This window comes from Phalacrocorax carbo, chromosome 11, assembly GCF_963921805.1.
Source record: "Phalacrocorax carbo chromosome 11, bPhaCar2.1, whole genome shotgun sequence".
NCBI lineage: Eukaryota > Metazoa > Chordata > Aves > Suliformes > Phalacrocoracidae > Phalacrocorax > Phalacrocorax carbo.
Window position 1 is genome coordinate 1,143,946 of NC_087523.1, and position 12,735 is coordinate 1,156,680.

Here is a 12,735-nt window from a genome sequence, read left to right on the forward strand (position 1 = left end):
TCTCCAGCAGCTCCTGTTAACTTCATGAAGAAAAGGAAGCCTTGAGCCCCAACACCGCCTTCTTCCAGTGGCGGGAGGGGGGAGAAAGAGAGAGTTGTGGGCTTCTGTGTGGCTCAGGTGACCTCCATAAACCTCAGGTCCGTGCTGACTGATCCCACCGTTGTCCTAAGGTTTCACTCTGATCTCCATGTTCCTGTGATGATTTTGGGCTTGTTAGCTGTGCTTTCATTGCCGCGGGGCAGCGGGGTCAGGAGGGTCCTGAGTTTGGAGGAGAACTCTGGAGAGGGCAGAAGCCACCACAGCGGTCCTTGCGTTGGTGTCCTGCCGCTGGTGCTGGCCTCCTCTGCCTTACCCACCAGGGTGTAAGGAAGCAAGCTGCGGGGTGGGTGGGATGTTTTGCAATGCCGTACCCCTCGACGGGGGATGAGAGACCTATTGCGCGTCCCACTGGGAACTGGAAACAAGGCGAGAGAGAAATAACCTGGCGTTGAAGCCCATGGTGTGACCTAATGGAGAGTTTGACTCGGATCAACACAGCTTGTCATCAGCTGCATCAGGACGTGTCTGGCAAGCACATCAGCCCTCCTCCAGTCACCCTGTAGGTGCCAGACATCAGGGAGACCAGGACAAGACCAACTGGAGAAGGAGGAGCATGAACTAACAAGCCAAAGCGCAGGTCCCCGCGCCAGGTACCCTCTGGGGCTTGGGTACCCTTCCCTCGCTCCTCTGGGCAAGGAGCTCCCCGGGACACGCAGGGAGCCCCTCGGATGGGCTGTGCCAGCTCCCCCTTCCTCCCACAGGTGATGGGGACAGTGGCGCCGGGACCCTCTCTGTGCCCCAGAAGGAGCTGTTAGTTCAGGGACCCCCTCAGCTTCCTCTCCTGGGCAGCGTTTCAGGTTGTTCCGGACGAGGGGACGCCTGGCTGCCTCTCCCATCGCTTTGGAGCCGGCAGAGGCTCTCTCCTCCCTTCTCTCCCACCTACAGATGTTGGCTGACTGCAGACCCGGGAGGCAGCTGCTGCTCTTTTGTTGCAGCTGGAATTATGGTCTGGTTTCCTTCTGTGGCGCCACGGTAGCGTTAACGACAGGAAGGTCCATCCAGGGATAGTGGTGGAAGAGGCTTTTCCTGAGGAGAACTGGACCAAACCCCCCTTGTTGAGGCGGAGGGTGCTGCAGTGGGCAGGATGTGTGCGTGGCACCCACAGATGGCTCCCCGCGCCCCTCGCCCCAGCTGGGACCCGCTCCCAGTGCCGGCGAGTGGGTGCCGTGCGTCCCTGCGGAGAGCCAGCCTTGGCCAGCACCGTCCTGCAGCTCCAGCGTGCACCTGCAGCGCCGGCTGGGTTTGGTGTCTTTGCTGTCGTGTGTGCACAGAAAGGCCTTTTTCATGCTAAAGTATGGTTATTATTTGTTACCTGTTGGCTAAGCCCGCTGCTGGCTTGTTATTAGCAATACTCTCTTTGCAAGGGAAGCGCTTGCTTTCAGCCCCAAGATCAGGACCTCGCGGTGCAGGGGTTTCATTAACCTTCTATGTCAAAATAGCTTCTGGGACCGCAGAGCAGCGTTAGCGGAGCGTGCGCTGGGAGCGGGGCGGGCAGCAGCCGAGGCACCCTCTGTTAAAGCACGCTGAGGGGCAGCGGCACGGCGCGCTCTGAGGCCCGGTACTTCTCTGCATCGCTGGGACATGAGATCACATTTGGAAGCAGCTTTTGATTCCTCCCGTGTTGGTGGAAACTTTGCACATGGTCGCTGGTAACTTGGATGGCCGCTGGGACGCCTCCCCATCGGCGAGGCGGTCGCTGCTGTCGGCTGGACGCCCTTGCTGTCGCGCGTGCTGGTGTTTTCATCCAGCTCCTTTCCAAGGTTGGCTCGCAGATTTATTTACCTGCCTGCTCCCCTCAGCTCTCCCCTTCTGCACTTTGGACCTAGGATCTCCCCTCCCAGGCCCTGCTCAGCCGAGGGGATCTCACAGCTCATTCTGTAAACTATTTATGCCAAAAGGGCCGACCCGGGGAAGCGCAGTTGCAGAGAATGTGCTTTTCATTACGGACACTAATCCCATGTCAACCAGAGCTTCTCACTTGGACCGCGCTGTTTCCCCCAGCTTCTGTCTGCCCGAAAAGGTGAGGCGAGTGCTGAGCCCTGCCTGCGTGGAGGGAGGGAGCACCCCCGGGGCAAGGCGAAGCCCCGGCGGCTCAAATGCCGACTGTGAGTCTGCAGAAAATCAGGCAACGAAGTCGGCATGTCTTGGATAGCAGGTGGTCTTGGTCTTGTCCCTGAACCGTCTGTTCCAAAGCTTTTAGTCCTCTTTGGTGTCTTGAGGGATGGGGAAATTTATGATGGACCGGTCTTTGCTTTCGGTTTTCCCAGCCCTCCCGCCTCCCGCGTTCACGGCGCTGCCCTGCCTGGCCGCCGGCGGCTGGCAGCTCCTGCGGTCTGCAAACAGCCGACCAAGAGAAGCCGCTCCGCTGAGGTTTAAGGCCAGACTAGTCAGCGCCTGCTGGGATGAGAAGGGGGCTTTAGGTGGTGTCCATCGCTCTGCTGCCTCCCGGCTTACTGCAGGCTCAGTCTCTTCCAGAGCCTGGCGCCAGCAGAGCGCAGCCCTGCGGGAGGTTTCACACTTGAGCACATCAGTACCTAATTTTTCCAGTTGCGATTGAAAGCTGCAGCCAACCTGGCTGGGACGGGCATCCCGTGCCTGGGCGGCCGCAGCCAGGACAGGCCACCTCGGCGTCCCCGCTCCGGGGCACCTCGTTCCCGCTCGCCGCAGGGGACACGGCAGCGCCTCCAGCCGCAGGAGCGGCTGCTCGAGGGGAAGCGAGGCCGTCCCGCCACTCGGGCAGGGCTTACGGAGAGCTGGAAGCAGTTAAGCAGCGTGCCTGCGTGCATGTGCGCGCTCGCGCCGGCTTTCTGGCGCGCTCGCCGCCTGCTCCCACCCCCTCTGTTTGAACAGTTCAGCCCTTGGTGCGGCCGGGGATGTCCTGTTTGCTTCTAGCGAGAAATTAGATGGCTGGCTCAATGAGGGCAGGCTTTATGAGCTCGCTACAGCCGGCCCGTGTGGAAAAGTCGGAGCTCTCCAGCTGACTGCCCGCAGGAAGGTCTTTGGCTGGGAGTCCTCTCGCCTCCGGCGGACGGTGCTGGGGTGGCTGAGGTGGGGATCAAGGAGGCCGGTGGTCATGCTGATATTTCTTTCTGCATTTAATCCACGGTTTCCAATGAACAAAGCCGGGATTAACAGCTTCTGCCATGGTGAGTCTGCTCGTGTCCCAGCTTTGTGTTTGTATTAGGAGGTTTCAGCTGGCAAACGTGCTATCGGGGGGAGATGGGAAAGTCTGTAAAATGACCTTTTTTCTTGTCAGAGTTTTCTTGAAAACAGTGTTTCCTTTGCAGTGTGATTAGTTTGCTTTGGCTTGTATGCCAGAGGGTGAGGGAATGGTTAGGAGGTATAATTTGTTTTGTTGTTAAGCTTTTTTTTTTTCCTTTTCTTGGAACCAGACCAGATTTTCCTTTACCTTTTCTTTTTTTTTTTTTTTTTTACACCTTGAAATGATCTGCAGCTTCTGCGCTGACGGGAGCATGTGCCCTTGGAGAGGGGCTGCGGTTAGGTGAGCCCGGAGCCCCTGGTGAAATAGGGCACCGGCGCTGAGGGTGCGGCTGTGTGCGATAGGAAGGAGAGGGGAAATGGATGCGACAAAGTACAGGCTCGTTTCAGTCGCATTGTGCGCGGCTTTTCAACCCCTCTGCTCCCCACTTAAGATGCAGTAAGCGTAATGGGTCGGCAGCCTTTTCAATATTTGGGCTTTATTTCTCCCAGGGTCAGCCAAGCTGGTGAAAGCGTGGTGGTCGCGCAGGGTGCCAGCTCCTCCTAACCTTCGGCCGTTTCCTCAGCCCAAGCCAAAATGCCTTTCTGGGAGCCTGACCCCTGCCTCCTGCCAAGCAGCAAGGGGGGCCGGGGGGCGGCTGGGGGGGCCGGGGGGCAGCCGGAGCCCCGGGAGTGCGGCGGTGCCCGTGCCAGCCGCGCCGCGGGATGTGGCATCGCCTGCCAATGCTGATTTACTGGAAAGCAGTTTTGAACGAGAGGAAAGGAGGGCATGGCGTGGGGGGAGAGGGCTTCACGGCTGCGAAGGGCGAGCTGCGGGCGGGGAGGGACGTGTCCCCAGGAGCCGCTGGCAGCAATGCTGGAGCCGTGCCGGTGGGCGCTGGGCACCGCTGAGGGACTGGGGCTTCGCACCGTGCCACTGCGGAGGGGAGAGATCCCGTGGGCAGGGGGAAAGCCCTGCCCCAGCGTACCCAGACCTGCGTTCGCATGAGAAATGTTACTTGGCTGCTTTTTGAAACTTAGTTTTTTGGATTTTTGGTTTTACGCTTTGCTTTGTAGCTTTCTCTGGAAGGACTGTGGGGAGATGTCCCTGTTGGGGAGGAGGCTACCGCACAGACCAGGAGGGCCGCTCTGGAAGCGAACCGTTTGCAGGCTGAGAGGTGCTGCTGTGGTCACCTGCACGTGCCGGCGTTAACCTGGTGTTAAAAACCTGAATTCTGCAGGGATCTCTCTGACGCGGGATGGGATTTTCACAGGTTTCAGGGGTGGCACATGCCGGCGTCGGTGCAGAAGCGCGGGGTGCCTTTGCTTGCAGGCTCCCCGCAGAGCAGCCGCAGCAGCAGATGCAGGGACCCGTTGACAGACGGCCTGAGCAAAGCAAATGCCAGCGGGCTGCTGGTCGTGGTCACGCTGCAGGTGGGAGGGAGGGGAGATGGCTTCAGAGACACGCTTCAGAGCCTGCAGGAGGGGATTGGTGGGGCAGAAAAAGGAAGCACATGATTGCACAGAACTGGAGAAATACTTGGCTCTGGCTTATTTTTGTATTGCAGCCTTTAAAAGGGGAAGAAAAGAGCCCTAAAGCAATCCTTCGTGCCTCTGCTGAGCGATTAGTGCCCGTTTCTTCCTGCGAGGATGCGTTTGTGTGCCAGGGCTGTGCCAGTGCCTGGCCATTGGCTCGGGCAGCCACTGGACCGGGTGTGACGGCCCCCCCGGCTCTGGGCTCACCATCCCCACTGAAGGCCGTAGGAGCCTTTGCGTTCTTAGCTGGGAACTGGAGGGGCTTACAATTCTGTACAACATGGAAACAGCTGTAGAAAGACCACGAGGGAATGCTGCTCCATGGAGTTCCTCTGGTAACACACACTGATGTTTCTTCTAAATAAATGCGTAAAAGTAGGGGGAAATTCCCTCATGTGTTCAGCAAGTAGTTATTCTTCAATGCCTGGATTTAAACATAGAAGGAGCTGAGGACAGCTCCTACGCAGGTAGTGCAGGAGAGAAACTGCAGCAGGTTGCATCGCCTGGAGATGCAAATATGCATCAGCTGCAGATGCTGCGTCCTGGAGCGGAGATCGCTCTGCGAAGCCGAGAGCTGCTGCTCTCTGGCTTTTTAGCAAAACTATTGCTGTTTTCTTTTGCCTTGGCCTTCCTTGGCCGTCAGTGGTGGCTTGTGTTGGGTCTCGCACCGCGTGTGGTGAAAGCAGCAGCAGGATGCAGCGCTCCGGACTTCAACCTCAGGGCGTGCTGAGGCGGGAGTAGGCTCTGGGTGCACCGGTTTGCTGGCGCTGGGTCCAGCGTTCTCCCAAGCAGTGGGAAAATGGGCTCTTGTTGTCAATGTAAAGAAACGCATGATGCGATCCCTTCTCGTCAGGGAGGTGCGGTCTCGGCCCGTACCTGCAGTGTCCGACGGAGGCCGTGCCCCAGTGCCACTAAAGCGGTGAGCTGGGGAGCCCCGGCGCCGCTGGCTGCCCTCGGAGGGACGGCGTCTGTTAGTCCAGACAAACTGCGTGTGAGACCTGTGGGATGATCAACAGGAAAACACTACTGCAATTTTAGAAAGGGTGGGATACAGGATGGGCAAGGTGCATTCATTTTCTTCTGTATCTGAGTAGCTGGTTTCATCTTGCCTCTCTTCTGGGTTTCCAACAGCAGAAATGGGAGAACCCCGCCACCTCTCTCTCCCTGAGCTTGCTTTGCCATTGCCTTCTTCAGACATGGAAACAGAGGTTCCTGCTGGGCCCCCTCCTCCCGTGCAAGGGGCCGTGCTGCTGCGCTCCTGGGCACAGGAGGGGACGGGTTCCTGCCCTGCCTGTTGTTCCTCTGGGGTCGGAGCAGCTGCAAAAATGCAGGAGGACGGATCAGGGTCTTCACCTTCCTGGCCCTTTGTCTCTGTTCCTATCGGTGCCCCCTCCATCCCCTTGTTCCCACCAGACATCTGCTCTGCAGCTGCAGCGCTCAAACGCAGGACGTTTAACCCCTGAGCTGCCGCAGCGCTGGTGCTCCCAGCGGCAGCCGGAAGCCGAGGGCCAGGAGGGGGTGTCCTGAGGTGGCCGAAGGTGCCGCAGGGCTCTGCGGAGTGGAGATGCCTGTGGGGAGCAGGTATCTGTAATGTCCTGTGGGACACCCCCGTCAGGAATGCCTCACCTGGCCAGCACACGGGTCTGCCTTGTCCAGTCTGCCACGCTGCGCGGGACCTAAAACGGCGGAGTGGAGCCGCCGCCAGCTCCGGGGACTGGCCACATCCTCCTTCCTCCGCTCGCTTAGCGAGGGCCGGGAGCAGCGCTGCCTCGCAAAGGAAAGCCGTCGCGGCGGTGCCGGGGGGGCCGCGCCGCGCTCTGTCTTTGCCACCCCTCCGTGTCCTGCAGCCGCGTCCAGTGGCCGGCGCGCCCAGCAGCCCAGCGGGCTGCTTCGCTCCAGCAGCTGCTGCACCCCATGCCTCTTGAGCGGGGATGTCGGTTGTTCGGCTGTTGCTCCTAAAGTAACACCCCAAGAGAGGAAGAGACGCTTTGCTGCTGCTGCAGATGAACATTGGCTTCTCTGGAGGTGAACCTTAGGCTTTGCTGTCCCAGAGGAGTGAATAATGAAAGGAGAGAAATTTTCTCCCCTTCTTAAAGAAGATAACAAGCGTGTTTGCATTTTGTAAAGGCACGATGGAGCCTCGTTCATTTGGGGCTGATGTGGCTACTTCAGAGCTATCTTGCAATCTTTACTAAAGCCAGCAAAAGCTGCAAACGTGAATTTAAATTGTTCAGAGTGATGCTTGTGGAAGCAGTGGTGTTCCCCGTGCCGATCAGATGCAGCTGCCGTCTCTCAAGTGCCCGCCTGCAAGGGGAGAAGCCGCTTTTTGGCTGGGCATGGTGCAGAGCCGAGCTCTGGCATTGCCCTGGACTTCCTCATGGCCCCGGTTTACAGTCGTGTCTCTGCAGTGCAAAGCACAGGGTTATACTCGCTTTGGATGCAAACGGCTACGTTTTGACCTCCTTTAGAACTGAAGAAAACAGGCTGGAGACCACTGGTAGGCTCGTTTGCAGGAGAGGAAACCAAAGCTGTCACATCCAGTTGACAGCGGTGGTTACATGCAGCCCTGGAGCTGAGCCGAGGTGCGAGCGGGGGGAGCGCTCCCCGGGGCGGCTGCTGAGGGGCTGCCTGGGGCAGGCTCCGCGCACACCCTGCGCCCGCAGAGCGGAGCCCCTTTTCTTACCTGGAAACTTGGCTTTGACAACAGAGCGGCAATTTGTCCGGCGTCCCAGGGCCCTTCCTTCCTCTCTGCTGTCCTAACTGAGGAGTTGCTGCCCAGCTGGGGTTTCCAGCCTTGCTGCCGTCCGGGGCACGGGGTGCGGGGCAGGATGGCCACGAGCATCTGCTGAAGCTGGGTCCTGCCCAGGGGCAATGGGAAGGAAGGGAGGGAACCCGGCCGGCGGCCGGAGGGCAGCTGGGAGCAGAGGAGCTTGGGGTGACGTTGAGGGTGGTGCACAAGGCGATCCAGAAACCCAACGGCTTCGGTCTCCCAGTCCCGTGGGTGGCCGGAGGGCTTCTTGCCCAGGTGGTGCCACGCGGTGCGTGGGTACCGACACCCACGCAGACACAGGCCAGCAGTTTCTGTGCTACCCCTAGGATCGTTTTTATGCCCAGATTTCCCTCATATTCATCCTCATGAATTCATGTCTGGGACACGGATGGGGCGGCGGGCTCTGGCACCAGTGCCACCACTGCGTGGTGCCGTCCCCAGGGGAGCGACGCCCTTGGGAGCAGACAGGGCATTTTGGGGCTGGGGCTGGAGGTGGAGGAGGCATTTGAACAACTCCTTGCTGGTGACATAGCAAGGAGCAGTTCCCAAAACTTGTGAGACCTATTTACTGCACGAAGGTTAATTATGGAAACCTGCTGCACCCGGGAGGGCGTCCAGCTGCGTTTCTCGTTCCTGTCTGGGTGCCGTGCCTGTGCTGGCGGCTTTGAAATCTCTGTGCTTTGCGGGATGGTGCTGGGAGCTGGCCAGGCTGGAAACAGGTAACCGGTATTTATGGGGGCTGAGTGCCAAACTGCGTGGACAGGGGATGCCCGTGGCTGCTTAAACTCGGCGTGCCCCTCCTGCTCTGAAAGCCCAGGTTGGGGTGGGCAGCGAGCCCCCACGGCGAGCCCAGCGCCGCGAGCGCAGCCCCGGCAGAGCGTGGGAGGCGGCGCGGGGGCTTCCTTCGGGCGCCCCTTCTGAGCCCACTGGAAAGGGAGAGGTGCCTTCGGCCAGCACGGAGGGGTCTGACTCGGCCCTCAGGTGTGTTTGAGTGATGCTCAGCTCAGAGAGGTGACACCAATTCCTGTGAGCACAGCGCTGGGCGCCACAGCCAGAGTTAGTCCCCCTTTAACTTCACGTACACTGGCAGTGCCGCAGCCCCGGTACCTTCAGCAGCAGTAGGGTGCACGCTTCCCACAGGAAACTGCTGGTTCAGCTCCTGACTTTTTCAGGCAGTGAAGGCACACACCCCTGGTTCGGGGGATGTGTCAGGATTTTTTGTCATTTCTGTAAAAAGTTTTCAATTTACAGACTGGGAAGGGAAGCTGAGCTCCACTTCTGCGTAGTCACTGTTGTAGGCAACCGTTTCTTTTAAGGCAGGATGGAAAGAAAACACACCAAAACGAAGAGAAAAAAAAAGAGCGTTCCCCCTGCTAGGGCTGGAGTGCGGCAGCGGGGGCGCAGAGCTCCCGCCCGCATCTGCCGGGCAGCTGCTTCACGGCTTTCCATTAGCTAACGTATGGGCAATTTTGTGATGTGGTTTTCTTTTCACATGCTAATTGGCTGTGTGGGACTTTTTATGGGGAATTTGGAAGCTTGCTGGGAGCCTGGGGTGTGACTTCTCAGTTTTTTATTTTTGATTTTTAAAGCGAAAGTGCAGAGCCAGGGTTCTGGGAAGTGGCTTTCCTGCCTGTAATTGCTTTGGCCTCCGGTGTTGCAGCTCGCTCGTGTTAGAGCTCTCAGTGCGTCTCGCAGGCCCTTTCCTGTCGCACCGCTGCCAGGTCAGGGCTGGGGTAGCTGTAGCCCCAGAAGCGCTCGCGGGAGAGATGGCAGGCTCCACACATCCCACGGCCAGGAGCTGTCCCCGTCGGAGCCGCCGTGGACCGGGCGCAGGTCTCGGTGCTGCCCCGCCGGTGGCGTGCGTCCCAGGAAATGCCACGGTGCAGGAAGGTGATGGGGGAATTTTGTCCTTTTCTTCCATTCATGTTGGTTCGCATCCTTTTCTTCCACTTTCAGTAGCAAAATGAGAGACTCTTCTCTTTCTCTCTTTTTGCTTCCTGCCCCTCGGCCCGGCATGCGGGGAGGAGCTGGGGGTCTGCCGGGGCAGCCACCGGCCAGCCGTGCCCCCCCCCTCCCCCCGGGTCACTCTGCAGCAGCCGCTGGTGGAGCCGCCCCCGCCGGACCCGCTCGGGGCATTTCGGAGGGACCCCGGTGGCCTCAGGCCAGAGTGTGAGCCCCTTGTTGGGTGGAGAGAGAGACAGAGAGAGCAGCTGTGGATGCCTGTTCCTTGGGACATGCCATCCAGCCTTAGCAGCTGCTGGAGAAGGGCAGAGGCTTTGCCTGGAGGGGATTCTCTGGTGGCTGGTAAGGGTTGTGCACCATCAGGAGCTATTTCCAGCAAGTGCGTTGGTGCTGGTTCCCCCCATAGAGACATCGAGGTGCTTATCGAGGGCTCATCTCACACAGAAAGAGCCTCTCCTGAAGCAGGAGCTGTTATGGAGCCTCTCATCTACCCATCCAGCTGCTTTCATGAAACTGGTTAGTGGCTTTGTACGTGTGAGCTTCGCTTCTCTGTCAGATGTGGGTGAAGGTGGCCGGCAGGTTGGCGGCAGTGCTGACAGCCAGGGTGATGCAGACACACAGACAGGCAGGGCTTGTGCAAATCTTCTTAGGAAAACAGCTGACAATACCAGGAACCCCCCAGTCCCTCTTCCCCTGCCGCAGATGTCTCTGAAAGCCCAGGTGGAAGCGCTGCCATCTTTTTGTGTCCCATCTTCATCTGCTCCTTGTTCCTCCGTTAGGACCCGCAAAAGCGGCTGGCACACGTGGCTGGCGCCACGGCAGAGCGGCTCCGTGGCAGTGAGAGCCCCGTGTGTGGGGTGTGTGCTTGGGCTCCTCCGAGGTTGGGTTCGGTGTGAGGGTGGAAGGCGGCTTCGTGGGGTCTGAACTCTTATTTCTTAGGGAAGCGGGCTTTGGGCGTGTTTATGCGCCTGTCTGCCGGTGTTGGCACGCCTGCTCCCCCCGCAATACATCTCGAATGGGAACATTTCTGTCACATTTAAACTACAGATGGCAAAGTTATTAAGTTACCACAACCTCGTGAAAATAATTTGCTGACCAGAGGAGGCAAAGAGACCCTCTTCCCGGCCCTGCTGAGCAGTGGGTGTAGTGTGTGATGAGCCTTTACTAGACATCAGAGAATCCGCACATCTGGAGACGCAGCCCTGTCGGAAACCCCTCTCCATCGCTGCTGCTTGTGGCTTCTCTGCCCAGCGTGAGGCAATGGGGGGGCTCCAGGCAGCATCCCGGGGGCTCGGGCCGGATCTCCAGCAGAGGCGGCAGACGGGCGCTCGCGCTGCGGCTGTCGGGCTCGGGCTTTGGGTACCCCATCGCCTTGCCCTGGCAGCGAAGCTCCCAGGGGGTGGCAGGGAGGGCTGGGGACATGGCTTGCAATGGGTGACCCCGTGCAGAGTGTCTGGCCGTGGCCCTGGTGCCGTGGGTGCAGCCGTTGCCCGCGCGAGCGCTTCGCTGCCCGCCTGCGTGCTGGGCAGGAGGGTTTGCCTGCCCGTCCTTTCCTGCACTTCCCTGGGAAAGCACGTCTGTGGGAAGGGCGGGCGGGAGGAGGAAGCTGGCCGCTGGCTCCGTCCAGGACAGGGACACTCGGAAACCTCTTCCGTGCCAGCGCTTGGATGTGGGGAGGGCTCCCGCCTGGGATGGGCAGAGCCCCCTGCCCTTGGTGGGCTTGCTCCCGCTGCGTGGGCTCTGGTGGGGGGCGCAGGACTGGATGCCTGGGACCGCACTGCAAAACAGGGCGAAGAGAGGTATGCTCCCCTTGGCCCCCCCGCCAGCCCCTGTGCGGGGAGGAGGCGGCGGAGGGGAAGGAAATGTCGTGCTCTGACACCTCATTTCCAGCGGGGCGACGGGCGGCCGAGCTCAGTGCTCCGCGCCCTGCTGCACGCCGCAGCACTGGCCCCGGCTGCTCCCTGGCCCCACGGGGCGGCCGCGGCCTCGCCAGGCGTCACGCGGCTGCTGCGCGGCCCCTGGACGGCGAGCGGTGCCCGTCGGCGCCCCCGCCATGCTCTTCTACCAGTTCAGCCCCTCCGCCGTCAGGGGTAAGCTGGGCATGCAGCTCTGCTGGCTGCCTGTCCCTTCTCGGGGGATGGTGGCCCCATCCGTCCTGGGGGGCCATGGGGGGGGTCACGACACCGTGGGGCAGTAGCAGGTCGGGAGGCTGGTGTTTCTGCTCTGGGCTGGGGGCACCTGACCTGCAGCCTCTGGCCGTGATGGCCCCATGGCCGGTGACTCCGTTGTGAGGGGGGTCTGGCGGGTCCCTGGCCGGGGGGGGCTGTGCGAGACGCCCATCCTCCGACCCTATCCGCCCTGCGACGCGGGAGGGATCCGCTCTCCGGAGCTGTCGTGGCCAAAGACCCTTCACGTGGGCCAGGTGCCCTCCTGGCTGGACGGTCACTGCCGCAGGGCGCCTTCCCTGTGGAGGGGCTGGGGTGCGCGGAGGGATGTGGTGCTCTGCGGGGACCGGGCTGACCCCGCCGGGCTCCGGGGTTGAGGTCTCCACTGGGGTTACTGGTTTGCGCCCTGCTGAGGGTCAGCCACAGGTTTTGGCTGGTTTCACGGCACAGCTAAGGACAGCTGCACAGTTTGGACCCAGATGTGGAGGCTTATTCCAAGCCTTCTTCCCAAAACTTCTGAGGTATTTGGGTCCAGGGTTTTGGCTTGGTCCCATCCTAACTGAACTGCTCGTTTGGGGCTTTTTTTTCCCCCTTTGCTATAGCTTTGTAATTATAAATGCAGCCAGGGCTCTTGGCTGAGGCTGTTGGTGGATGGTGATGAAATTGGGGTGTTTCACTGCAATCGGCTCTGGGTGGATCTGGCCTCAGCCCAGTCTGTGCTGGGTGGCGCCTCCGAGAGGGACAGGGCGAGACCCTGAAACCGCTGTCGCATTTTCTATGCTTGAGGTCAAATGTGTGTTACTGTCAGAAGCGTAAATCTCAGCAGCCTGACGGACTGCTGACACCAGGCAGCAGCCTCCTTTGGCTGTCTGAGCTTTGGGCTGTTCTCCCTCAAGTTCTGTAAATTTGAGAAATTTCCCAGAAAAGTGTGCTGGCTGTTGGATGGGCTCATCCGGGCGATAGCCGAACCGCGTGTGAGGGATGGGAACCAGCCAGGTTGTAGAA

The 12,735-nt window shown here is 59.9% G+C and overlaps 1 protein-coding gene across 6 annotated transcripts in view; it reads left to right on the forward strand.

Annotated features, from left to right (window-relative positions):
• STARD8 (StAR related lipid transfer domain containing 8) overlaps positions 1 to 12,735 on the forward strand; it is an 80,992-nt gene that overhangs the window by 52,510 nt on the left and 15,747 nt on the right. Inside the window, exon 1 of one of the 6 annotated variants that reach the window (XM_064462787.1) lies at positions 2,850 to 3,245. The exons of 4 other annotated variants lie outside the window; for them this stretch is intronic. In XM_064462787.1, coding sequence (XP_064318857.1) covers positions 3,173 to 3,245 — 73 coding nt within the window. In that variant the 5' untranslated portion in view covers positions 2,850 to 3,172. Of the gene's footprint in view, positions 1 to 2,849; positions 3,246 to 11,488; positions 11,656 to 12,735 lie in introns of those variants that run through there. One more of the 6 variants, XM_064462789.1, reaches the window with a different exon arrangement.